Below are 25,781 nucleotides of genomic sequence, written 5' to 3' on the forward strand. Positions count from 1 at the left end.
TTCGATCAACCCTTGAAGCCAATCAACTTCCATCATGAAGTGGGTTTTGGGGGCAGAGTTTGGTGCATCATATATACGCTTTCCTTGGCCCCCGGCCCCCGGGTGGTTTATGTTCACCTGCCGATCTTGGAATCCGGGGCAGCTTCGGCATTATTGTTATTATAGCTCTCTATAGAGCAATTCTTCTGCCAGGTTTATCGGGTAAAATCATAGCCAATTTGTCATTAAAGTTGCAGGGATCTTGGCCTGGCATATAATATATATAAAACTTACGTCTTTAGACTTGCCATTTGTCTATGCGATGAAAATAACCTGCGAGTTTTCGAAGTATCTTGATAACTTGCTACATTACGGAGTAGATAACACCGAGAAAACAACCTTGGAAGGGATCACCAGGTAAACAAAAGACGCATATTGCCCCTGAACTTTTGACAGTAAATACGCGCTGTGAAGCAGATTATGAGGTCTCTTGAGGCTGGCCCCTAGAAGTTCTCCACGCAAGTGCCACGGGCAATTTCCCCAGGCTCATACATACAACATATGATATGTGCTGAGACAGACTTGGGGCCGTGTCCACGGGTAGTTGCTCCACTACATGGCCCCTACACTGCTCCTGACGGCCCAGGCACACCCGACGATCTATGAAGATTGGGGGTGGGGGCTGAAATGGCCTGAAAAGCTGGAATAGCTTTCTGAATGTCCAATTAATTTGCAAAGAACTCCTGAAATAGCAACTCATCAGGGATATTTAAAACGAGCGTGTGCCTCCCAGATCACCACAGAGTACTCAACATCCACTCAAGCATCCTGGCTCTGTCTTCACTTTAGTTGATTTGTTTTTGGCATCATCGGCCATCTCGTTTACTTCCTCATCTCTCTCTCAACTTTCCTGGCAGAGGCCCACCAACATGTTTCCCAAAATTCTCCTAGCAGTCGTCTTCCTCCTAGGGTTGTTTAGCAGTGCCCTGGCATTAGGCGAGCTCGGAATTACACGAGACACCTCAATCGGCGATGGCAATGCCAGGCAAGCCTACAACTCGAAGTGCACCTTCAAAACGCAACCAGGGAACGCAGACTTCCTGAAGATGATCCATGCAGCCTATAATGAAATGAAAGCTATCTCCCTCTCGAAAAAGCAAAACGACAACCGTCCAAGCGCGATGATTGGGCTATCCATCGGCAACGAAGTCTACTTTGCTTCTTCCGTGACGGGCCCGAAGCAGTTCATCTACCATCAGGTGTCTTGGAAAGGCGGCGATGGCACACTAAACCCCGATCTCTCAGCCGATTTCAAGGAGGTCACCGACGCTTTAAAAGAATGTGCCGAAAAAAGCACAACCGGCCGCCCGCAGCACGGGAACAATGCAAATTGTGGCGAGATCATGTCAACCCTTTTGTGGATGGTCGACCACGAGGGTAAAAGCCCGAGAGATCACAGCCCCAAGATTGCTGCATACAATGAAAAGGGCTACCTTAAACCTTGTTCATCCGACCCGGGTGATGTGAAATGGGGGTGCGCCCAGTGGACCCAGATTATGGGATTAGAAGTTGTGCAAAACATAGCCAATCTTAACCTTGAGGCTCATGATTTCCCCAAGCCAGAGGAGGAGCCCAAGCCACTCATGCTATCAAATTGCCAGACTGTTGAGGTTGACAAGAAGAAGACCAAGCCAAGCCAGGAATGAACTATCCGGCGGGTGAGCATGAGATGGACATGTTTGGATGATCGTCAGTCTATTTATGGCGTGACACTTTCATGGAATAATTTATCGCGAAGGAAGAAATGTATATAAATCGTTCAATGTTATATTCTTTTACTGGTGATGATCTGTGTGTTTAGTGTAGTCCTTTCTTATCCTCGCTCCTTAGATACGTAAGGTCTAACTAGCGAACAGCCCTGGAGCTCAATTCCCCAGGTCAAATACCTATTAGACCTATCCTGACTGAAGCGCACAAATTATGGCAAAAAAAGCAAAGATAGAGCTTCAAGTGTACCCAACCGTAATTCTCCCGCACAACCAACTAGTAAGTGCCTCATCTTTCTTTTCCTACTTTCTGCAAGCTGCCTCTAAATAAAACCAAGTATTTTACTATCTAGTAGCCTCGCAATACGACAATCTACCACCTCAATGTCTAGGCTCAAGTTGATTGAGAAGAGGATATCTGAATATGAAAATTCAACAATTCGGTCCGATGTAGGCTATCCGTAATTCCGACAGTCTCTCCGAGATCCTTCTTGAAGTTCCCTGTGCGTCGTCCAAAGTCCCGGCGAGAGATTATCCTGGATCATATTAATGTCTATATCCAGCCCTAGCTCCTCGCACGCTGATCTAGCCCCCGTGGAATCGTCTGGTTCAACACCCTCTTCTCCCATATCAAAGATTCGAATTGTAATTTTGTTCAACAGAGCAGTCGCAGACTGCACAAAGGGGAGGTAGTTCTGAATTGCTTCTGCAACTTTATTTGTCTCCCACTCAAAATCTTCCACATGGTACAAGTTTTCTCGAATGCAGAGTTTCTGAAGTGTTGGCGGTAGAAGCTCAGACAAGGCTGGTGCATCGTCATAAGTCCATCCGAAGAGCATGACTGCAGGTAGCTCCGCGGTTCGAAGAAGTGGGAATTGCTTCAAGATTCCTTTGAATGGTTTGAAGCTTTCTTGCGGGGTGCCATTGTCACGTTCTATTGCGCCCCAAACAAGAAGCCCATAAAGTGGACAAAGCTCTATGCCAATAGAAAGATGTTTAACTGTGTCCTTTACACTCAACAGCCCTTCGAGAAGCACATTTTGCTTTTTGAGAGGGGGGTTGAGGAGAGCAACAGTTATAATCGAGCTCCTTATCCTGTGAAGGGTAGACGAGGCCCAAGTGAACACTCCTCAGCGAAGACAAGTGCGACAAAAGATTTCTGACCTCATCCTCCTCAACAGAGGATTCCGTCAACACGAGTCTCTCAAGCTGGGCCAGATGCGCGAGTTTGATTGATCCAGCAGGCTTGGACAACTCGTTGCCGACACCTGAGAAACTTTGGAGCCAGATTTCCAGGGATTTCAAAGAAGGCAGATAGAACCAGCCTGCAAACTGATCCGGGTTACAAACGGGGAATGCATCGATGAAATCCCACCTCGTTTCGTTAAACCATCTAGGGCCTGGAACATTGAGGCCGTATTCGACAACGGAGAGATCGGAAAATCGAGATAATGTATTCTCAGGCGCAGAGAGAAGAGCATGTCTCATCATCAGCCCCGGGAACCCGGTTTGCCACACAAAAGTGTAATCAAGTTGCAGCGACCGTACATTATGAAGTTGAGAAAGAAGAACAGCCACAAATGCGTATGGGTCGCCGTGTTCCAGGGCATGGATCCATATCTTTGATGAGGGAAACTGTGCCTTGGTGATGATGTCTTTCGCGGCGTCCACCTCATCCTGGAATAGAGATGAGAGCTGATTCCAGTCCCCATCGATTTGAGGCAACTCCCACTCGTCTGTCCGCCTCGCTGCTGGATACACCAGTTTCGAAGAGATCATGCTCACATGGTGAATGCGCGCGGCCAGATCTGGACGTTCGTGAATAACACGGAATAGAGTCAGGACCCGCTTGAGGGGGGGTCTTGTCCAGTCAATATCGACTTGGCGATATAATGAGCTCTCCGAGGAGACTTGGAGGCCTCGACATGTCGCCACTACGGATGCAGTGTCAGAGAGTGAGGTTTGATCCAGGATCTGCACCCAGCAATCTTGGGGAAGGGTTTTCAAGGCGCTGTGGTGGGTTAGCTTGAGTTATTCTTTGGTGTAGGGAAGGACTTACTTCGGTGTTGATGGTGTTTCGCCCATAGTGAAGTGTCAACTGGTGAAAGTGTGTTCGAGGCGGATGTTTGCAGGGGAAAGCAACAGTTGACAGAAATCTAGGAATTACATTCATAGAAGTAATAGAAATAGGATCGTTAAAGAGTACAGGTATCCTGGTTTTCTTCAGCCATGTGGAGTTGGGGGCCGGGGGCCAAGACGTCACCCCCTGTCGATCTGAGGATGTGGAAAAAAATACAGATATTCTGCCACGACTTGATGAATTAAAAGGGACGATAATTAGGGAGGTTAGAAGAAGAAAAAAAGCCCGATCGATTATAGAAGATAGAAGTTCATCGATATCGAACCAAGAAATACGACCGAGAATAGTAAATGAGAGGAAGTGGTGAACTGAAATAGATAAAGTGCTCGACTACGGCTCTCTCGTGTCCATAAGCGCGAAAAACATAGCCGCTCTCTTCTAATGGTTCTGGTGCTTCTATTAGTGATATAATCCTTTTTTAAAGCGGTGACATAAATATCAAAACACGATGACGAGCGAAAATATAAGAAATCTGATATAAAACCCCATATTCATAGTTTGCTTGAATTGGTCGTCTGGCGAGTAACAAGACAATGTCACTCAACAATGGAATAGTTACACCGCATTTTACCAATAGACAACAAAATCCGAAGTGATTTTGTGCCTTAATGGCCCACACGCAGCCTCCAGGAACGAGGCAAGGGTTTGTATGCATTTCAATCCAACCACCCCGATGCCGGATATGAACTTGATACCGCAATCTGAATATGGGAAGCAGGAAAAACTGAGGAGATAGCAAACTCAATGCAGATACATCATACTTGGTTCAAAAGTACGATAGTGAACAAATTACTACGAGCCCATTTATTCCCGTGTGCATGAATGAAGGGGTTTCAATTGCTACTAGAACCTATCATCTCACCTTGAATATTCTAATTTTGGCCCTGACGCTTGAGACTTGACCACTCTGTGGGATTTGTTCTGTCCGGCCTTAGATTGAGGCTGGACAAACCGGGCTGACCTCATTTCTCCACGCTGGAGACCATTCTATTCCGGGGGTTGTGGAGAAATCTTAGCTAACTAATGCATTTTATACAGCCCTGTGTTGTAGACGCTGATCTTCCTCAAGTCATTGCTCCAGGTCAAAAAATATCATGGGCCTAGGTCATATGTGAGACAGCCGGTAGACCGCATGTACCCCCAGCCCTTAAAACCTCGCCAATAATATAGGGGATAGATTTGAAAGCAAACCTGAGTCCGTTCTTGACTTAAAGTGAGACCCAGTGAGGTTGCTTATTTCAATATCTATGCAAGGCGAATCTATAATAAAGGGGATTTCCAGTTTAGTTTCCCGATTGACCTTAGCGTCAGGCGGCTATCCGTGACTTCCTTGAACTGTATCTGAGACTTGCAGAGACTCGGCCAATCATCTTCTTCGATGCTTTTAGAATCCCAGGGGCCACTGCGAGGGCTGGCCCTTCACCCAGATTTTGAGGATATAAGTACCCCAGAATCATCGCATCTTGTAACTTCCCATACAGACCATCTTATACCATCTTATCATCTTGCCAGCGCATTTCCCACTCTATAACTCTTTGCCTTCACCTTAATCAAAATGAAGCCCTTCTTCTCCATGATTCTCTTCGTCGCCGTGGCCATTGCCCAGAGAGCCACAATCGGACTCCCCACCGAGAATCAGAAAATCAATTCCGGCAAGGAAGTCGTCATCCAAGTGCAGCGACCTGTAAGTTCCAGGATCTGGGCTTTATAGCTCTTCCAACTTCGTCATCGCAATATGTTTTACTAATCTATGATTCAGAACTCTCTGAGTCCGTCCAAGGAGATGGGTGTAGCAATCGGCCTCTCCTCATGTGCATCCTCGCCTTGCAGAGATGCAGACGAGGTTCTCGGAACAATACTATACAACGGGCCTTTCAAACCCGAGTACCACGAATCCGGCCTGCCCCCGTATGAGAACTTCACGGTCACCGTGCCGGCCTCGGCTACCCTTGGCAAAAACCAGATTAATGTCGCTCATGCGGCTCTGATTGGTGTAAGTAGATATCTTGCATCTGCTGGGATTCAAGTATGCTGATTGTTGAATTGCAGGCCGGTCCTTCCGCATTCTTGGAGTCTCTCAATCAGACTGTCTTCATTGTCTAGATTGGTGGCAGATCCAGAGCCTGAAGTCGGCATTGTGCTAGCTTCGTACATTTGCTTTTTTTCATTCTTGTTGTATATCGCTTTTTGGTGCGAATGTTTTATCGGGAATTTGTGAATATGCCATGAGATGAATTTGTTGATGGATATTTGGATATTGTGCTTAGCCTAGCAGATATACTTTGATTATATATAGATACTTTCAGCAATACATTTACGTTAAAGATATGAAGCGATCTCGAAGATCCATGGAGATATAGGAGAGCATGAGCAACAGATGTCTTTAAAAATGGCGTTGCCGAGGGGTTTCTAGGATTTCTTTGTTTTGGACCAACCATTTTCTCATTAGTCTCTCTTATTGAACTCTCCATTCGGACATAGCCTCTATTCGATAATCAACCTATGATTGGTTTATTTCTTTCGAGTCTTATTGATATCTCTATGGGTAATCTATAGCTCTCGCCTGTTCATCTGTTCTTTGTCCCGACTCCGACGTGAATAAGACTACAATCTCAATAAGCATTATGTGCAACTGCTGGTTATTTCTCCCCGGAAAAGAGATCTTTTTCTTCTCTTCGATTCGACGGCAAATTCACACATCGTCACTTGTTAATTTCGCCATGATGGACAAAGTCTTCTCTCGCGACTACGACCCCGTCCCGAAAGGGGATGCCGATGGCGACAGCGATGCCACCATTACAAACAGACAATCCCGCCGGGGCTTCCAGCAATTTTTGAAACGAAACCTCGCTGCAATCACCATCACCGGCCTGCTCATGATCCTGCTGCTCCTGGTGATCGCCATAATCACAGCCATCACAGTGAAACCCTTCCGCAAGGTCCTTGTCGTAAAACGACCATCCTCTGAGTCGCTCGCATACCCCGAGTCACTCGATGGCCAACGACAGTGCCTGCCACCAACTCCACGAGTAAGATACTCATGCGGCAACTCAACCAAGGATGCCGAAGCCCTCGGCTGCGCCTACGATCCTCTTGCTGGCTGCTGGCTGCACAAGGAATGTCCGCATGATTTTACGCACGAGTTCGCGCATTTCAACAACGGCAAGCCGTTTGTCTATTTCTATGATGAGGCTGCCACACAGCAGATGAAGGACTACACTGAACTCGGCAATAACCCGGACTTCTATTGGACTGCGGTCCGTGAGCATCTAGTCCATTGTCTGTATCTCATTCGACGTGGGCACGATGTCCACATGCGTGGTGATCGTCTGGATAATATGCTTGGGGATCTGGAACATGTTGATCATTGTACTAACATGCTGGCTAATTGGCTGCGGAGACCGGATCCCGCGTTGGAAGAGATAGGCACGCAGGGGCAGACTCATTGCTTTATGTCTTGTGCTTGATTCTTGGGTATATAGCCACGGTTCTTGGAATTGAAGGAGAGGGTCGGTCGTAGGAGCCAGTAACTCTGTGCCTGGCAGATGCTGTTGAATCTTCCTTGGATTGTTTTATTCAAAATCCAGAATGACAGTGGCTTTGCGATGTTTCCAACTATTCTGTTAGATACTATCTTAATTGAGCATATACCGTGTAAATTGCAATAACACGTGAATGTAAAAACCAGATATAGAGCCTTCCAAGGTTGGAAGTCAAAAGTGTCCAGGTTTCTAATCTCCGACTTCCCGAGCTACTATATCCGCAACCCCGAAAACATAAGCTCCCACAAATCCGCCTTAAAACAATTATCCAACTCATACGTATCTCCCAGGCGGTACTTCCTCACTCAAAATGCCCCCCAAACGTGTCGCGATAGTCACCAGCAGCACCCGCAGTCCCCGCCTCAACCCCACGATAACGCAATACGTCTATGACGTCCTCAGCTCAGACACGATGATCCCAACAAACCACCACGAACACAACGAAACAACCGACACAGACCCGCGCCACGTAACCTTCGAAATACTCGACCTAGCAAAGCAATCTCTACCCCTCTACGATGAATCCGTCATCCCCGCCAGCCTACCAGCAGCAGACCCCACCCCGCACTACAGCAAAGAGCACACGCGGGCATGGTCCGCGGTAGTGCGGCAGTACGATGCATTTATCTTCGTCACGCCACAGTATAACTGGAGTATTCCGGCGAGTCTGAAGAACGCGCTTGATTATCTCTTCTTCGAGTGGAAAGGGAAGCCGGCGGGGATTGTTTCGTATGGACGTCGGGGTGGTGGAAAGGCGGCGGATCATCTGCGGGGTGTTTTGACGGGGTTGCGGATGAGGGTTGTTGGGACGGCGCCTGGATTGTCGGTTAAGTTTACCGGGTTGCCTGTTGGGGTGTTGTGGGAGGAGGAAGAGAAGGTGAAGTTGGATGAGAGGGATCTTGTTGGGTGGAGGGACGCTGGGATGGAAGGGATGATGCGGAATTTGGGGATGGAATTGGTTTGTGAATTGGATAAGGAGTAATTTGTTCTTCACGTTATATAGGGAATAATGTAAAGATGCAGAATTGAAAGATGGTATGTATTAATAGTTACTTTTTGATGATGTGTAGAGATTATGTACTGATTTTTAAAACATCAATCATCTCAGTCAGTGCTGAGAATGTCCTCGCGCGTGATCCCACTGCGCTCACACATGGCACGGAAGATGCTATCTGCCTTATCCCAGAGCACAACTGGTGCATCCATCTCAGCAATCCGACCCTTATCCATAACGCAGATGCGATCGTAGTGGATGATCGTGCGCAAGCGATGCGCAATACACAACAAAGTCTTCCCCTCGAAGCCCTGGGCCATAGTGTACTGGATCTTTTGGTCTGTCTCGAAGTCAACAGAAGAGGTAGCTTCGTCGCAGACGATGATACGTGCGTCTCGGACCAGCGCCCGGGCGAGAGCCATCAGTTGCCGCTGGCCTAGGGAAAAGTTCAGGCCTTCGTCATCAACAGGCGATTCGAGGGTGAGTTTGTTTGTCGGGCGCGCTTTCACATCACTGCCTGTGACTGGGGTTGTGGCTCCACTAGCTGGCCCGCTTTCCTCGCCTTCGAGTTCTTGCTCTTGGCCGATGAGGTATGCCTTGCGCAGCGCAGACCAGAGTTCGAGATCATTGTGCTCGTTGAACGGATCGAGATTCGAGCGGATCGTGCCCTTAAATAAGGCTGGGTCTTGGGGGATGATGGCAAGGCGGGATCGAAGATCGTGGAGGCCGACGGTGGAAATGTCGATGTCGTCAATTTTGATGCTACCGCCTGATAGCTCGGTTAGACGGAATAGCGCGGACATGATACTCGATTTGCCGGCACCGGTGCGGCCGACAATACCAATGCGCTCGCCTCCTCGCACGTCCAGGGTGAGGCCCTGTAGGACGAGTGGAAGCCCAGCGCGGTAGCGCATCTCCACGCTGTTGAACTCAATGTGGCCCTTCTCGGGCCAGCTAGCTGACACCTCAACCTGGTGCAAAGGCGCCTCCTCTTCCAATTGAGTACCGTAGTAGTGAACACGCTCCGTGGCGTTCATGTTGTTCTCAACCTCGGCCAGCTGACGAACTGTGAACTGGAGCATCTGTGCGATAGCCAAGATATAAGACAGCACCAGCCCAGAGATACTAGGAGAGACATTGAACCGAGAAGTGACCACCAGAACACCGACCACGAAGACTAATACGGTTGCCACGGCATCGAGTCGAACACTGAGCCAACGCTGATTGGAGAAAGTGAGGAAATAGGCCCCGTTCATCACATCGATCGAGTCTCGGATGGTGCGACGGAATTGGTTCTCTACGCCATATGCTCGAATGCATGCGATTCCCGTGATGGCTTCGCCGAATCTGGCATACACCATTGAGCGCAAGACGCTCTCGTGGCGCTTCATCTCGCGGGCGGATGCTCTGTAATAGTTCGAAGCTAGGAGGAACAATATGAATAGCGGGACAAGTGCGATGACGAACTAAAGCGGGTTAGCAAATCTCGCGTCACAAATACCGAACAAATTTCAAGGGAAAGGGTACTCACATAATAGAAGAACACTATAACCAAGACCATCACAGAGATAATCATAGTCATCGTCAGGGCATAAATACGCATCGCATCGGAAAGTTCATTATCCATCACCTGGATATCCTTCGAGAAGCGATTGGTGATTCGTCCAAGCGGCGTAGTATCGAAGAAACTCATAGGCGCGCGGAGCACGCGAGACATCGCACGCTGAAGCATAGTCTTGCTAGCATTGGTACCGCAGGTGGTCATATATGTCGAGAAAGCGAACATCAGAAGAACAACACTGACACCCAGTCCAGCATAAATTCCAATGTATTGACCGGTCGACAGCCCCGGGTACTTGTCAGAAGTCCAGTAGGACAGCCACAGACTAGTCCAAATGTTGGCGACATTCGTAAGGCCGAGCAAGATGAATACCATGATGGCATTGAGATAACTGCCGGAAGCTCGGATATACGCCTTCCAGACACTCCAGCCGACGGATGCGGTGGCCTTTTCTTCTTGCTGCATCAGGGCTGCGGCGGGTTTTGCTGGGGCAGCCTTGTTGGGGCTTGGCTCATTTTCATCCATCTCATCCACGACTTCGCCGACCGCTTCTTCCTCTTCCTCTTGCATATCCTCCTGTCGAGAAGTAGACATCAACCGCTTGAAGACCTCGTTGTCGCGCATGAGGTTGTCGAATGTATCAACCGCATTGATCCGTCCCTCGTCCATAACAATGATTCGATCACATCGGCTGAGAACATGGAGTTGATGCGTCGCCAGGATTCGGCAGCGATCTTTGAGCAAACCACAGATTGCCTTGTCCATGATGTGACGACCGACATGTGCATCGACAGCTGACAGAGGATCATCCATGAGCACCAGTTCCGCATTGAAATATATGGCTCGGGCGATATTCAAACGCTGTTTCTGTCCACCGGACACTGTGATACCTCGTTCTCCAATCTCGGTCTGGTCTCCATTCGGTAGGATCTCGAGATCTGGGTTCAGAGCGCATGCGTCAATCACTTGCTCATACCAAGTCTCATTATACTCCTTCCCAAATAGAATATTGTTGCGCACGGTGGTGTTTTGGATCCAGGCGTACTGGGGACAAAATGAGCGTGTGGTGCTCAGACGTATAGTACCATCAGTCACACGCATATCGCCCGCCAGAGCCGAGAGTAGGGAACTCTTGCCACAACCGACTGTCCCAATTACGGCCAGCAGTTCATGTCGGCCAACTTCAAAGGTCATGTCCTTGAGTTTAAATGGCTCTGTGGGAGTTTCATCGGTGTTGTCGTCTTGAGGTGTTGACTTCTCTGTTGGCTCAGGGCGTGCAACTGCCTTCTTCTCGGCTTTGTCTGCATCCTTTTCGTCTGTCGGAAGACGCTCCCAGGTAAATGAAGCATGTTCCATCTCGATTGCATTTTCCATGTTCTCATCACGCTCGATATCTTCCTTTTGTTCTTCGGCGAGCAAGAACTCCTGAATTCGATTAAAAGCAGTCGAAGCATCGGTCACTTGACCGATAACCATTGGCAGCATGTTCAATGGCATCCGTAGGGAATTGAACAGCGCCAACGAAGAGAAAATCGGTGCGGGGTCCAAGTTATGATTTGATAGCGCATAGGTAACGAAAGCCAGCATCGAGGCGAAAACAGGAATAGACATCGCCACACAAAGAATGCCGTTTCGGATCGCAAGCAGGGTCTGGATGGATCGAATTTCTCGTCCGCGGATTTCTTTCAGACGGCCGAGGAAACTACTCTCCCAACCGAAGAACTTCACGAAGCGCACAGCTTGCAGAATTTCTTGGGTGAGAGATACACGCTGGTCTGTAATCTTGTTGATACTCCGTCGTCGGCTAATCAAGGATCGCACAGCGAAAGTCAAAAATGGCATTCCGATTATCAGCAGTGCGTACCCAGACAAGCAACTGTAGCCAATGTTGACCAATAGAAGGACGAGTGTCACAATAATGGAGATGGGTGCTGTCCAAATCATATGGAACATGCCACAAGCCAGGTTAATCCGGTCCACGTCAATGCTCATGAGAGCAGTGATGCGACCATTGTTCCATCCACGGCCATCACCTGCAACGCCACCAGGTGCAGGCAGCGCAGCATCAGGCTTCTGTTGCTTCCCTTTCTCTTCGGGCTTTAGGAGAGCATCCTTGGTTTCCTCCAGGGCTTTGACTTCTTCTGGGGTGGCTTGCCCTCCTGCCTTAGCACGACCAGACAATTTCATAGCCTTGTTGAAGATGTGAGAAATAAGCACCGCGCGAATCTGCCCACCGACAACTTGGCCCCGATACAGGAACTGATTCGTGCATAAGCTCTGCAGTGCCTGCATGCAGGTGATACCAATGACAAATCCCATACCCTTGCCAATGTGAGGTGCCGGCAGACCCGCCTTTTGTGCGACATAGGCCTCCGTCGCAAAAGCAATCAGGTACCGAGTCAAATACGGCGCAAAGACCAGCAACAGCGAACTGAAAAGCTGACAGATGCCGCCGAGCAGAAATTCAAATCTGAACGTGTCGTACAACGCCCAAAGAAGTGGGCGGTTAATGCCACTCTCGGTGCGCTTTTCCAATGCGGCGTCTAATCGGCCAGACAATACGTCAACGGCCCGATCGGGATTGACAGTCCAGATATCCTGCAATTCGAGTGGACGTAGATAACCCACTTTCATCAACGGGGACATCCATTGGAAGGAAATGACACTAAAGAACGAAGCGCCATGTTCATGCGACACAGATCGTTCTGTTGGAACGGGAGGTATCTTTTGCAATCGCAGCGGATTGAGTCTGCGATACCATTTTTTCTTTTGCGTAGACTGCACGTCCGCTTTGTCGGATGGTGACCTTGAGGTGTCAGTCTGGAGCTTGTCATCCACCACCCCTACTTCATGTAGCGGTTCGGGCGCGGACATGCTGGACTTTGAACGGATATTGAATCCAGCTCACCAGTTGGGAAGTGTTCCAGAATTTCGAATATGAAAAAGAAAATGGAAGTAATAATAGAATCGATGTGGGGGCACGAGATGCTGAATGCGGAAAGCGGAGATAATGTCGGGGATTAGGGATTAAGAGATCAGGAATTAAGAGGAACTGAGGAGATTCCAGGAGCTTTTAGGGGGGCATTAATGGCTTATAGATATATGACAATGTAAACGAAGGATTAAAAAAGTCAGACACGGAAGTCGGAGCCTTTATATCCCACCCAACAGGGCTAAGCTTCCCAAGATCGGGCTTATTGGACCTATCATGATACATAAAAGTCAAAAGTCGGAGATAGTTAAATCAAGAGAAACAGGCATTCGCTTAGCAATTCACTCTCTTAAATCAAGAGAAACAGGCATTCGCTTAGCACTTCACTCTCTAGGTGTACGGAGTAGTCTCGTCGGGGGGTCGGCATCGCGGGCTTCGTGACTCCGTTCGCCGATATTTGGATTAGTAATGTTTATATGGCCCCGGGGGCTAGTGGGCCTCGGGAGAGGGGCTCATTTATTATGATTATTGATATTAACTGAAGTCAACTTCATCCATGGATACCTTCACTAGCGGACTGTGTTCAAAATCCAAATTGTTATGATCATATTCTTTGCTATGGCATACAAGTTTTGACCCCGAAAAAAAAAAAAGAAAGCCATTCCATCATCGCGTCGTGGGATAACAAGCAGATCGAAGACAGTTGGAAATGTGCCAGGTAGGGACATTTCAGTCGTCTCAAGCTTGTGTCCAAGGGGAATCTCAAGTAGCCAGCCCTAACCTAGAGAATATGATATGCATGGCCTACGACAGATCGTGGATCCCCCACGCGGCTTCCAGGGTTGCGGCTGTGATATGTGGACATGTGGAGGTCCCGCTCTTTATAGACGCATCAGTTCCGACGCATCTAGTTCTCAAGGTTAATCTTGACCTTCTTCTCCGGGGGAGGGATAATCTGGTCCTCGGATTCGCCCTTGAGGTTGGGGAGGTCGGTCACGGCCTCCTTGATGATGTCGAGGGCCTGTTGGATCTCCTCCTCGGTGATGACAAGGGGAGGAGCAAGGCGAATGATGTTCTGGTGGGTAGGTTTGGCCTGGAAAATATAAGTCAGCGATCTCCGAAACAAATTTAACGAGTAGGGGCTTGGATACATACCAACAAACCCTTCTCCTTCATCAACATGCACAGATCCCAAGCGGTATGTCCATTCGTCTTCGACTCATCAATGACGATGGCATTGAGCAGGCCCTTTCCACGCACTGTCTGGATGATGGGGCTCTTGATAGCCTCCAACCCATCCCGGAACAAGTGGCCGAGCTTCTCCGCACGCTCGACCATGTTCTCCTCGCGCACGACCTCAAGCGCGCGAATAGCAACGGCACAACCAAGTGGGTTTCCGCCGTAGGTCGAACCATGGGTACCAGCCTCGATCGTGAGCATGACGTCCTTGCTACCCAGCACGCAAGAAACCGGGTACATACCACCCGAGATGGCCTTGCCGAGCAAGACAAGGTCGGGCTTGATTCCGCTCCACTCGTGGCACAGCAGCTTACCCGTGCGCGCGATACCGGTTTGGATCTCGTCGCAGATCAGCAGCACATTGTGCTTATCGCAGAGTGCCCGGGCCTCCTGCAGGTACTCTGGGTCGGGGACAACGATTCCTGCCTCGCCCTGGATAGGCTCGACGAGGAAAGCAGCGAGGTTGGGGCCGGCGGCCTCGAACGCCTCGCGCAGAGCTGCCCTGTCATTGTAGGCGATGGGCTTCTCGGTTCCCGGGATCGTGCATCCGATACCGGGCAGATAAGGGCCGTAGTTCTCGCGTGACTCGGCGTCGGAAGATAAGGAAATGGCGGCGAACTAATGCAAGGGGTCATCATAATCAGCCACCAATGTACCTTCACGGGTGTAACAGGGAGGGGTCACAATTCACTTACTGTACGCCCATGGAAGTTGTTCTCTGCACTCAAGATAATGGCTTTATTTTCCGGGATGCCCTTGACTTTGTATCCCCATTTGCGGGCGATTTTGATACCTGTCTCGACAGCCTCGGCGCCGGTGTTCATGGGCATCACCATATCAAAGCCAAAGTAGCTGGTAACGAACTTGGCAAAGCGAGGGAAGACATCATTGTAGAATGCACGGGAGCTCAGAGTTACTCGCGAAGCTTGGTCTACCAGTGCCGCAATCAATTTGGGGTGGCAGTGGCCTTGGTTCACAGCAGAGTAGGCTGAGAGGAAGTCAAGGTAGTGACGACCTTCGGGGTCCCAGACCGAAGTACCCTGAGCCCGGGCAAAGACAACGGGGAGAGGGTGGTAATTATGGGCAGCATATTCCTTCTCGGACTCAATAGCCTCAGCAGAAGAGGCAGCATGGTAGTGGGAGAAAGGCCCGTTGGTAGCCATGGTGGATTGCGGGGAGAGCTAAGAAGTTGGGGGAAGTTGGAGGCAATGGGGATCGGCAATGGGGTAAGGAAGAGAAAGAAGGATAGAAGATGAAATTGAGGGACTTGAGGAAATTGAAGAAATTCCAATGCAAAATAAATGGAAGACAAGAAGAAGTTATATAAGTACGGGGGATTTTCCCTTTGTACAGCCGCTATGCCGTTAAGTGTTAGACTTGTTAGACCGGATGTCCGCTAAGTACAGGTCGTGCCGATGCTGTTCCCTATGCGCAGGATTACCCTACACGGCTCCATTAGCTTTTATAACCCACCATTTCTGATTCGTTCATTGGTTATATATGCTCTAGGCTTATGTTCCAGGTATTAACTATTGGTCTAATTTAAATCAACTAAAAAAAAAAAGAGAGAGTCACCGAAGTAGAAATACACGTCATACTTCGGTTACTGAAGGAGAAGAAAAATATACTTGGACCTTGGAGATATATAAGAAAATAAAGGATTATGCAGAAATAAAGATTAATTACAATGGAAACAAAATACAAAAAGAAGAAAGGAAAAAAAAAAACAGACAAAGAATCGAAATGTCAGGGTAGTTCGAGTACTCCATACGGAGTAGAGTATTTCGAGTCGGAGTTGGGGGAGACCCTCTTCCGCCCTCTCCTTTGTTCATATGCTTCATTCATGCGCTTTTGCGATCAGACATCTTGAGCCGCAATGTACGAGGGAATGAATGAGTACTTACAATATTCTTACCCTTGATCATGTCTAAACCAACTTCTCCGCGCCGCGCGCCACAAATCCCCCGCGCGCCGACTCAAAACATACTCCTCTTCCTCATCGCCTTTCGTCTCGTCAATGCGTTCGCAGTTCGGACCTTTTTCCAGCCAGATGAATACTTTCAGTCACTGGAGCCAGCCTGGCAGATCGCCTTCGGCCAGGGCCAAGGGGCCTGGGTGACATGGGTGAGTGAATGCGATCGCGTGAGCACATGGCTTTGGCTAACCTCAATATTACTCCTAGGAATGGCGGCACCAACTCCGATCCTCACTACACCCTCTCTTCTTCGCCGCTCTCTATAAAGCCGCCGATTTCCTCGCATCCGCCCTGAGCGTGTCTCCCGCCACGCGCGCAGAGCTCCTGATTGCCGCTCCGAAGACAGCGCAGGCCGTTGTGGCGGCAATTGGTGATTTCTACACATGGAAGCTTGCAGTTCGCGTCTATGGAAAAGATTCCCGTGGATCCTGGACAACGGTACGTGATCATGTGTCGCGTGTTCAGAATTTCTCTGGGCAGAAAAGAGCGCATGTTAATTATTCAACAGCTGATCGCAACGGTCCTAAATCCCTGGCAATGGTTCTGCTCGACTAGGACACTGTCGAACTGTCTCGAAACAACAATCACCATTGTCGCGTTGGAACTATGGCCATGGCAATGGTCGGTAGGTCCTACAGCCGGCGACCGCCGCGACAAAATCACCGGCAATCAAGTGAGGGGCACGGACCGGGATCGAAGTGCGATTCTTGGGTATGACTGGACCTTCAACTTTAGGACAACAGTCACTGACGCTGCCTGCAGCCTCCACCAATGCCTGCCGCTGGCGGCGCTCGCATGTATACTGCGGCCGACCAACATTCTCGTTTGGGCAACCCTGGCTGGCCTCGCTTGGCTTCGGACCTCTTGGTCTCAGCGCAAGATCCTCATTTTTGAAGTTATAGTTTGCGGGTAAGTTATCCGACCTCTTGATAAGGGACCAGCTGACCTTTTGTTCTGGCAGATCGGCAATTCTCGCGGTGTCTTCCGTTGCGGACCGTCTCTTCTATGGAATTTGGACTTTCCCACCGCTCAGGTTCTTATACTTCAACATCGCGCAGTCACTGGCTGTCTTCTATGGCAGCAATGACTGGCATTACTATATCTCGCAGGGTTATCCGCTTCTACTCACCACTCTGTTGCCATTTGCGCTTCTTGGTTTATACCGAACCTTGACGACTCGGAATTCCACAGTAGGAGACAGTTTGCAGGCGGCGATCCGAGTGCAATTGGCGACAGTCTGCCTTCTGATGCCATTCGTCCTCTCTTTAATCTCTCATAAGGAAGTGCGCTTCATCTACCCATTGCTGCCCTGTCTGCACATCTTAGCTGCGCCGTCTTTAGTGCAGTTCTTTTACCCAGCCATCTACTCACGATCATACCCACTTCATACTCCCCGCAGGTTGATTCTCATCTTTCTCGTGTTTGCAAATGTGGTCATTGCACTATATACAACTCTCTACCACGCATCAGGAACACTTAAGGTGCTTTCCTATCTCCGTCAGCAGCATCAAGCACACTCGGTGCCAACAACAAAAGGACAAACAAACTCCGTCTCCGAAACCGGAATATCTGCCGGCTTTTTAATGCCCTGCCACAGCACACCCTGGCGTTCTCATCTAGTCTACCCGACAATTAACGCTTGGGCCCTTTCCTGCGAGCCACCGATCGATCTCAATGCAACCCAGAAAGCCGTTTATCGAGATGAAGCAGACCAATTCTACGACGACCCATTCCAATTTCTACGCCATGACATGGCTGGTGGTCTCCGACACCTCCCTCGACGACCAAGCTACACCTATTCCGCAGATTATTCTGTATCAGGAAAGAACCCCAATGAGGCCCCACAACATGAGTGGCCCGACTACCTCATCTTCTTTGCCCATCTCGAGCCAACCCTCTACACCATACTACGCGGCTCCTATTATGGCGAGTGCTGGCGCACATTCAACTCCCACTGGCACGACGACCATCGCCGTCGCGGCGACATCGTAGTCTGGTGCCTAGACACGGCAGAGCAGGACGCCTGGCGCTCCAATACCGAACGCCAACTGCAGCAAAGCCGAGATAAGCAATTCGATCGTATCGTGGAAGCGTTCAAGAATGAGGGGCGCAAGCAAAAAAGAAGGGATGGACAGCTTTCCACGTGTCTTCGATGCCTTGGTCCGCATCGCCTCCTTCGTTGTTTGCTTCGTGGCGACATGCAGTGGAGTCTCTTTTCTCGTCACCTGCAAAATCATCGATTTCTTGGCCTTGGCATACCCCCTCTCGTTGGGAGAAAGTTGTAGCAAGGTTGTCATTCTCGAAGCAGAAGCCAGGTTGGCTTCCTTCCTGGGTGTCCGATTGGCTTCCCGTATTGCCGTCTTGGTTGGGCGGAGCTGAAAGAAGACCTACGGAAACAGAGTTGTGGTCTTGAAATCACCGCTTCCTGACTCTTTGCCTGGATTTTTTGGTCTCCAGCTATTTTGTGTTATCTATGTGATGCTGCGGGGATTTTCCTTCCCCTTCAGCTTCATGCCTTTTATCTTCCCCTACTCTTTCCCTTTTGTGTTTTCCCTCTTCTTTGGGCATATAGCCCCAGATCTACAGTACGATAATCTGTCTTGGTTCACCAGTAATATACTAGTTTGAAACTCATATGTAACACGAAACAACATTTAACTATGTACTCGTTGACTCGCTAACCAGAAGCGAAAGGAATATTTTAATGAACAAAAAGAAATTGGCAACAGAGAATGCGAAGAAAAGAAAAGAAACAAGAATCTAGTGAGTGGCAAACAGACAATGAAAATGCGCCGGACATGCACAAACATAACACGTCTCGTCAATCTTCTCTATCCAGCTTAGTATAAAAGTCAAAGTGAAAATGGAAACCAAAACCAATGTCCATGTCAATATCCATATTCACATTGCTCGGCCATCTATCTATGTATGATCCAAGGCCTAAGAAGTCATCGAACTCAACCATAGCGAGCACTCAGACTAGCAAAGGCATCAGGGCTATGGCGACCATTCTGCAGCCCGCTCACATCGACGCTCGGCTGGCTCATGTGTGTCCGAGGAAACGCCGAGTTCGTAGGCGGCGGGCCTGAAAAGGGGGACTTGCCTCCCGCAAATGGGGAGCTGTTTGCTCCTGCAAAGGGGGGACTGCTCATTCCCGAAAATGGGGAGTTGTTCGTTCCCGTGGCCGGGGTAGTTCCGGGAGAAGTTCCGACCCCGGGTTGGCCGTTCATGCCGCCAATTCCTAGCCCTGAGGATTGTTGCTGGTATGGGTTGATGCCTGCTTGAGCGGCGAGGCCGGATCCGCTGCCTGTGGGGGCGGTGCCGAAGAATGGGTTGTTGGATGTGGCGGGCTGGGCGTTGGCGGTAGGTTGCTGGGGTTGGAAATTTTGCTGGGGCTGGGGCTGACTCTGGTTCTGAGGCTGGAAGTTTGTGGCTTGCTGGGTCTGGGGCATGGAGGTGTATGGGTTTGATGGTTGAGAGTAGGGGTTCATCGTGGGGGTTGGGTCTGTGGCTGCTGGAACTGCTGAGGTTGCTGATGTTGTTGAGGTTGCTGGTATTGTTGAGTTTGCTGAGGTTGCTGAGGTTGCTGAGGTTGTTGAGGTTGTTGATGTTGTTGAAGTTGGCGAGGTTGCTCGGGGATAGATGTCATATTAGACTGTGCAGGACCCATATTGTACAATGAAAGAATGCTGTTTTTGTCCATTCCAGTGGGTTGAGGCATGAGTTGCTGCGCCTGCTGGGGTTGCAGGTGGGACTGGAATTGGTTGGAATAGCCGCCTGCGTTTTGTGCTGTGTTCGGCGCCAACCCTTGCTGGAACGGGTTGTAAGCACCCAGACCATTTGAGGGCTGATGTTGCGGCTGCGGCTGCTGTTGTTGTTGTTGCTGCTGCTGTTGCTGTACTTGGAAAGAAGCAGTTGGTCCAAATGGCGAGGCGGAAGACATGACCGGCATGGTATTTGCATGGCGAGGGGGTTCAAAGCCCCCTGGTTGCGTTACGAGTGGGGTCGTTTGCTGTTGTTGTGGCTGCATGGGTTGATTTTGCTGCGCAGTGTTGAAGAAAGGGTTCGTTTGCGGCGCATTGGGGTTGGGATATGTCTGACCCAAGCCACCCTGCGGCTGCGGCGGTGCCTGGTCGAATGGATTGTAGCTGTTGTCCATTGGCTGAGGCGATGTAACATAGGGAGACTGCGAGAATGTCGATGTGACCGGAGGCGTATAGGACTGTTGATATACAGAGTGCTGCATGGAGCTCGTCTGGTTCGGGTATCCACCAGTAGAGTGGGGGAACAAGGGCTGGGAAACCTGCAGGCCCTGGAAAGATGATTCTAGAGGCTGTGTTGATGCCGGCTTCGAGTTCATTTGGTCAAATGGATTGTACGAAGCGGTCTGTGGTTGCTGGGTTTGCGACTGGGCCACAGGATTTGAGACAGCCCGGTCAAATGGGTTGTTGGAAACCTCAGGGAATGTGTTGTCGGTTGTGACAGGGAATGGGTTTTTGGACGTCTCAGGCTTCGGGATTACTACGCGTGCGGATGCAGCAGAGCTTGTCCCGGCCGGGGTCCTGGATCTTGCTGCAGGGTTGCCCCCCTCACCCAACCTGACCAGTGTTTCGACCGCTCGATCCAGATCCTCATGGAGTCCCTTGAGAACCATCTCGTTTCGTCGGTCATTAGTGAATCCCATCTGCTGCAATGCCGCCATTTTGGACTCGAAAGATGCCGTTGTCACATCGGCGACAGGCGCACCAAGTCCTGTCGTCTTCCTGGATGGCAATGGTGGTGACCAGGCTCCATCGTCCGAGGTTGGCGAAGTCACCTTGGGCTTGCCACCAAATCGGCGGAGGTTCGAGGTAGAGGATGACGACCGTAGACCAAACTTGAAAAACCTTCCAGTCTTGGGCGGAAGTGGAGGAGGAGAACCCTCGGGGGATATGTTATAGTCATTCCTTCTTGGCTCCACGGGGGACATAGCCCTAGTGTTGGAGTAACTCGAATCCTCCCTGCTCGGGGGCTTTGGCTTCCCATTTTCCAACGAACGGTGTTGATATTTCTGCCGGATAAACCGTTCCATGCATGCATCGGCCTCGTCAATGTCGGCGGGAATTGGTGGCTTGATACCCCGCGGGTTGTTCATTTTGTTCATAAGCATGTTACCGTGCGATTTCATGTTCTGGTAAAATTCACACTGTCAGCTCATGACCTTTGCTATTCCGGGATGCCAGATTGTGCTCACATCAACTTGCTCTGATGTCCAGGTATCCATGCTTAAAGATTTGACCTTGGAAATATGTGTGCCCAGCTTTCGGTGCAATGCGGCGCAACGCATGCAAAGGAAGATGCCCATCTGTCGGAGATGAACAGTCAGTTTGTGGATTCGCTCGAAGGTAAAAGAAGTATCGACATACGTTCCAGCTTGCCCATCCTATTGAAATAAAAATTAGTGAGATCAACAATAAAGGGTCTCTAGGGACGAACCTGGGGTCAAGGCATCGCAATCGGCACATCGGTCATTGCCAGGAACGGTCCGGATCAGCTCCGCCAGGGTCTTTTCATTCCGCGCCTGCTGGCGCTTGCTGATACCGGGGGCCATGATGCAAAAAATAATTACAAGAATAATAAATAGAAGGAGTGGCAGTAATACAAAGTGGAATAGGGGAAGAATTCTGGTTCCCAGGGCGGAGAAGGGTTCAATTGACGTCCGAGGGGCAGATCATTCCAAATGAGACATATATGTGCTAGTCTACGGGGTATACGGAGTACAGCGAGTAAAGAAAGAGTAGAGTAGATAGTCAGGACTTAAAGATTTTAGCTCAATTGTTCCAAGGTTGGGTAGAATCGAGTTAAATTGAGTTGACAATCTCATTCTGTATGATCGTTCCACGTTTCTTTCGGCATAGTTTTCTCCATAAGCTCAGTCTTCTAGAACACTTTAGAAGTCCTAGATACTTGGGAACTTATAGGCCCGAGCCCAGGCCCATACGGTATTCAGAAGGAGAGTCAAAGATTATGTATATTAATACTAGCAAGAGAGAAAATATAAAATGGCATGTCCGGACAGCAATGACTCGCATCTACCAATGCGCCTAAAGGCCGAAGCCTTTTCGGAGCCGTCGAGAAGTCATAATGTTACCCAATATCTTCTAGTACGCCAATATGACCTACCATCCTATGATAGAGGAATTGGCGGTTGATTATGCGTTCGGATAAGTGTAAAGAAGAAAACTCTACAATTTGCGCGGAAATTTTGGATACAAAAGGACATGGTCATGTGACTGCGCTAGTTAAATCACGTGCCACGGGGATTAAGATAAAAACTTTTCCCTTCACACTTTGTCTTCTTCTTCAACCATCATTCGTGTGTTGGAGACTCGAGAATCCAATCCTTTAATGTCGGGGATTGTTGAGGACTTGGATCCAACATTGAGATATATATAAACTTCAAACCACATAACCCGCGTGGTGCCTACCTGTGGCACTGGACGTCTCTTGGGTGATTTTTTAATCGTTCGTTCGTGGAATATCAAAACCAAACAGTTTTTAGCAGAGCTGCGTCTACTCCACCCTGGTGTTCATATCTATTGAACAGCAGGACTTATTTACGACGGACATCCCCCAACTAATAATGGAAATTTATCTTAAAAAGTTACTCTGGTCTCTATTGTATTATATCTCTTTTCCTAGATGATTACTCATCGTACTTCTTTCCTCATGTACAGACCTCTGTATGGAGTACCATTCTATAAGATCATTCTGGCCTCGGTTTATATGTCACATGACCAGCTAGCTAAAAGGATTTTCCGATAAAGCCCGCTACCCAAACCTTGGCACTATGTAGGCAGTGTTTACTCAGTAACTCTTGCTTTCATACATCCTTGTCCAAACGCATGCAAAATGAACTCCAACATTCTTGCGGTACAGTAGTCAGATCAACTTTACTTAGTCTGCTTGTACAGAAGAGTGGATAGATATTGATGCTGTCGTCGAGACTAAAATGCAAGAGGCAAGCGAGGGCAATATGGTTTCTCATTACAGCGTTGACGAACTAGTTAGTTAGTTAACTAACTAGTAAGTTAGTCTATAAACATGTGATACTGTCCATGGGTGATGCGTTTGGAGGATTTATCGAGAGTATCAGGCAAAAGGGCCTGGTTGCCATAAGCAAGGGAATATGGAAAGTATAATTAATGTAGAAAACCAAGTCCTGGATGTTCTAGAAAGTAATGGGATTAAGCTTTTGAGTAGTTCGTTGCAAGATTAGAGAAGAGAATACGGCATATTTTGGTCACACATAAGAACTATATACACTTCTTTCTTCCACACTGCTAATACGACAACCCTCGCTCCGATGACAGTAATTGATACATGTAAAATTGGGCCTTCATCGAACTTCGAGGAATCACACGGCAGGATCACTGTCATAGCGACGTACCATCCATGGACATACATAGTCAGTAATCAGATGGCTAGAACCATGGGTAATAAGATCGAGACCATTAAAAACGTTCAATTTTTCCAAGGGATCTCGAACTCAAAGATTAGTAAATAGCTTATTTGATTTCTTATTCAATAAATATAGATGTACGGAGTACAGTATCTAGACCGTTATTATTACAGAGCAAGTCACCTAGGCCCGAATACCATTCGATCAGGTAAGCAGGTAGGAAGCGAGTGGGCCGGCATTGACCAAACAGCGCTTGGCTGTTAATAATACCTTTCCGAGGTAGCTTTTACTCACGCCTCTGGTATCAGTCTGTACTGTCAATTCAATGAGTACGATCTCCTGGGATTGTATCTACATATAGAGACCGTGAAGAATACAACAGTTAACAGAATTGAAAGTCGTGAAAGTCTGGGGGTGATGTATGGTGATGTACCGGAATGCGGAGACGAGACGAAACGCCGAGGCAATAGCATATGTGGCCCCCTTGATTGGCTGTGATTCCATCAGCTTCTGTACGATGTACCGAAGTATTGGCTCAGGGTTGTACTGGCATTAGAAATTGGGACAGGAGAAGTACAAATCCCCCGGTTCTTCCCTTCTCTCTTCGTTTGTACTTGTACTCCCACCTTTACTTTCCTTTCCCTTAGTGAAAACCCATCAGACTCTTCTTATCTCGCACCCTCCCTGTCCTATCACAATGGCTTCGGCTGCCAGAACTGCTTCCCGGGCCTTCCTGCGCTCGACCCCGGCGACCTCCTCTTTCCGTCCTGCTGCGCGCAGCACGCGTTTCGCCATCCCCGCCAATGGTCTCCGCTCCTCTGCTCGTCGCGGATATGCTTCAGAAGCTGGCTCTGAGAAGTCCGGCTCATCCTTTGGCCTTTGGGCTCTTGGTCTCGGTGCCCTCGGTGCCGCAGGTGGAGCGTACCTCTACCTGAACGGCGACTCCTCCCCCAAGGGGCCCTTCGTCCCCACCCAGGCCGATTACCAGAAGGTGTACGACGCTATCGCATCCCGTCTGGCCGACGAGACCGACTATGATGATGGCAGCTATGGCCCCGTAAGTGCAGTCACTTTCGTTCGATGTTGTCATCCAGTTCAATGAGCTAACCTAGACGTTTTTGTTGCTCTCAATAGGTCCTGGTTCGTCTCGCATGGCACGCAAGTGGTACCTATGACAAGGAGACCGGCACTGGTGGCAGCAACGGCGCCACTATGAGATTCGCCCCGGAGTCTGATCACGGCGCCAACGCTGGTCTCAAGACTGCCCGCGACTTCCTTGAGCCCATCAAGGCTCAGTTCCCCTGGATCACTTACTCCGATCTGTGGACTCTTGGTGGTGCCTGCGCCGTCCAGGAGGCGAGTGGCCCTTCGATCCCCTGGAGACCCGGCCGTGAGGACAGAGACGTCGCCGCCTGCACTCCCGACGGCCGTCTTCCTGACGCCTCCAAGGACCATCGTCACGTCCGCGATATCTTCTCCCGCATGGGCTTTGATGACCGCGAGATGGTTGCACTGATTGGCGCCCATGCCCTGGGCCGCTGCCACACCGATCGTTCCGGTTTCGACGGCCCCTGGAACTTCAGCCCTACTGTTTTCAGCAATGAGTTCTTCCGCCTCCTTGCCGAGGAGAAGTGGACCCAGAAGAAGTGGAACGGCCCGATTCAATTCACCGACAAGACCACCGGCACTCTCATGATGTTGCCCAGTGATATGGCTCTTGTCAGGGATAAGGGCTTCAAGAAGCACGTCGAGCGCTATGGCAAGGACAGCGATGTCTTCTTCAAGGAATTCTCTGACGTCTTTGTCAAGCTCCTTGAGCTCGGTGTGCCCTTCAAAACTGAGGATCGCTTCGTTTTCAAGACTTCTGAGTAAGGCAATTGCTCAAAAATTTGCCTAATATTCCCGTCTTCTTTCATATACCTATCTTGATATCCGAGTCATTACTCACTAAGATTCTTTTCTTGTTCCCAATGGAACTTCAGATTCCCTTCCATAATTGCATGCACCAGTAGTCCTAGCTGTATTCGCAGCACGTAAGTTTCGCCTTGGGTAGGATGTAGCATTAGCAGCACTATTCACATAGAACCATCAGGCACAGTTTGGTAGAGCTGTATCGCATAGCTCCAGAGAATACTCATCTAGGTCATGAATATTAGAAAACAACATATATTCATGCCTGGTATCAGGAAAATAAAAGAAAGAAACGGAGTAG

At 49.2% G+C, this 25,781-nt stretch overlaps 10 protein-coding genes across 10 annotated transcripts; 6 read left to right on the forward strand and 4 right to left on the reverse strand.

Annotated features, from left to right (window-relative positions):
- Positions 1 to 908: 908 nt before the first annotated feature.
- On the forward strand, positions 909 to 1,685 carry N7471_004629 (uncharacterized protein; the record flags this gene model as incomplete). Its single annotated transcript, XM_057277348.1, has 1 exon — positions 909 to 1,685. The coding sequence occupies one exon, from the start codon at positions 909 to 911 to the stop codon at positions 1,683 to 1,685; it is 777 nt and encodes a 258-aa protein (XP_057136958.1).
- Positions 1,686 to 2,200: 515 nt separating this feature from the next.
- On the reverse strand, positions 2,201 to 3,830 carry N7471_004630 (uncharacterized protein; the record flags this gene model as incomplete). Its single annotated transcript, XM_057277349.1, has 3 exons — positions 2,201 to 2,769; positions 2,819 to 3,756; positions 3,805 to 3,830. The coding sequence occupies 3 exons, from the start codon at positions 3,828 to 3,830 to the stop codon at positions 2,201 to 2,203; spliced, it is 1,533 nt and encodes a 510-aa protein (XP_057136959.1).
- Positions 3,831 to 5,440: 1,610 nt separating this feature from the next.
- On the forward strand, positions 5,441 to 5,988 carry N7471_004631 (uncharacterized protein; the record flags this gene model as incomplete). The annotated part of the gene is made up of 3 exons (XM_057277350.1): positions 5,441 to 5,569; positions 5,645 to 5,878; positions 5,935 to 5,988. 3 exons carry the CDS (start codon positions 5,441 to 5,443, stop codon positions 5,986 to 5,988), a joined length of 417 nt encoding a protein of 138 aa, XP_057136960.1.
- A 617-nt stretch (positions 5,989 to 6,605) lies between these two features.
- N7471_004632 (uncharacterized protein) lies at positions 6,606 to 7,352 on the forward strand (the record flags this gene model as incomplete). Its single annotated transcript, XM_057277351.1, has 1 exon — positions 6,606 to 7,352. One exon carries the CDS (start codon positions 6,606 to 6,608, stop codon positions 7,350 to 7,352), a length of 747 nt encoding a protein of 248 aa, XP_057136961.1.
- A 385-nt stretch (positions 7,353 to 7,737) lies between these two features.
- N7471_004633 (flavin-dependent quinone reductase) lies at positions 7,738 to 8,409 on the forward strand (the record flags this gene model as incomplete). The annotated part of the gene is made up of 1 exon (XM_057277352.1): positions 7,738 to 8,409. The coding sequence occupies one exon, from the start codon at positions 7,738 to 7,740 to the stop codon at positions 8,407 to 8,409; it is 672 nt and encodes a 223-aa protein (XP_057136962.1).
- A 122-nt stretch (positions 8,410 to 8,531) lies between these two features.
- Positions 8,532 to 12,862, reverse strand: N7471_004634 (ATP-binding cassette transporter YOR1; the record flags this gene model as incomplete). The annotated part of the gene is made up of 2 exons (XM_057277353.1): positions 8,532 to 9,887; positions 9,953 to 12,862. Coding segments are annotated over 2 exons (4,266 nt in total), but the record flags the coding sequence as incomplete, so codon positions are not given.
- A 959-nt stretch (positions 12,863 to 13,821) lies between these two features.
- car2 (ornithine-oxo-acid transaminase) lies at positions 13,822 to 15,316 on the reverse strand (the record flags this gene model as incomplete). Its single annotated transcript, XM_057277354.1, has 3 exons — positions 13,822 to 14,007; positions 14,070 to 14,771; positions 14,849 to 15,316. 3 exons carry the CDS (start codon positions 15,314 to 15,316, stop codon positions 13,822 to 13,824), a joined length of 1,356 nt encoding a protein of 451 aa, XP_057136964.1.
- A 760-nt stretch (positions 15,317 to 16,076) lies between these two features.
- Positions 16,077 to 18,413, forward strand: gpi10 (putative glycosylphosphatidylinositol-alpha 1,2 mannosyltransferase; the record flags this gene model as incomplete). Its single annotated transcript, XM_057277355.1, has 5 exons — positions 16,077 to 16,277; positions 16,336 to 16,566; positions 16,637 to 16,839; positions 16,891 to 17,037; positions 17,090 to 18,413. 5 exons carry the CDS (start codon positions 16,077 to 16,079, stop codon positions 18,411 to 18,413), a joined length of 2,106 nt encoding a protein of 701 aa, XP_057136965.1.
- Positions 18,414 to 19,085: 672 nt separating this feature from the next.
- Positions 19,086 to 21,718, reverse strand: N7471_004637 (uncharacterized protein; the record flags this gene model as incomplete). Its single annotated transcript, XM_057277356.1, has 5 exons — positions 19,086 to 19,714; positions 19,795 to 21,298; positions 21,362 to 21,472; positions 21,534 to 21,550; positions 21,604 to 21,718. The coding sequence occupies 5 exons, from the start codon at positions 21,716 to 21,718 to the stop codon at positions 19,086 to 19,088; spliced, it is 2,376 nt and encodes a 791-aa protein (XP_057136966.1).
- A 2,548-nt stretch (positions 21,719 to 24,266) lies between these two features.
- Positions 24,267 to 25,441, forward strand: N7471_004638 (peroxidase; the record flags this gene model as incomplete). The annotated part of the gene is made up of 2 exons (XM_057277357.1): positions 24,267 to 24,626; positions 24,704 to 25,441. The coding sequence occupies 2 exons, from the start codon at positions 24,267 to 24,269 to the stop codon at positions 25,439 to 25,441; spliced, it is 1,098 nt and encodes a 365-aa protein (XP_057136967.1).
- Between the last annotated feature and the right edge of the window lie 340 nt (positions 25,442 to 25,781).

This window comes from Penicillium samsonianum (genome assembly GCF_028829775.1).
Source record: "Penicillium samsonianum strain IBT 33392 chromosome Unknown utg000003l_segment0_segment0, whole genome shotgun sequence".
Classification (NCBI taxonomy): domain Eukaryota; kingdom Fungi; phylum Ascomycota; class Eurotiomycetes; order Eurotiales; family Aspergillaceae; genus Penicillium; species Penicillium samsonianum.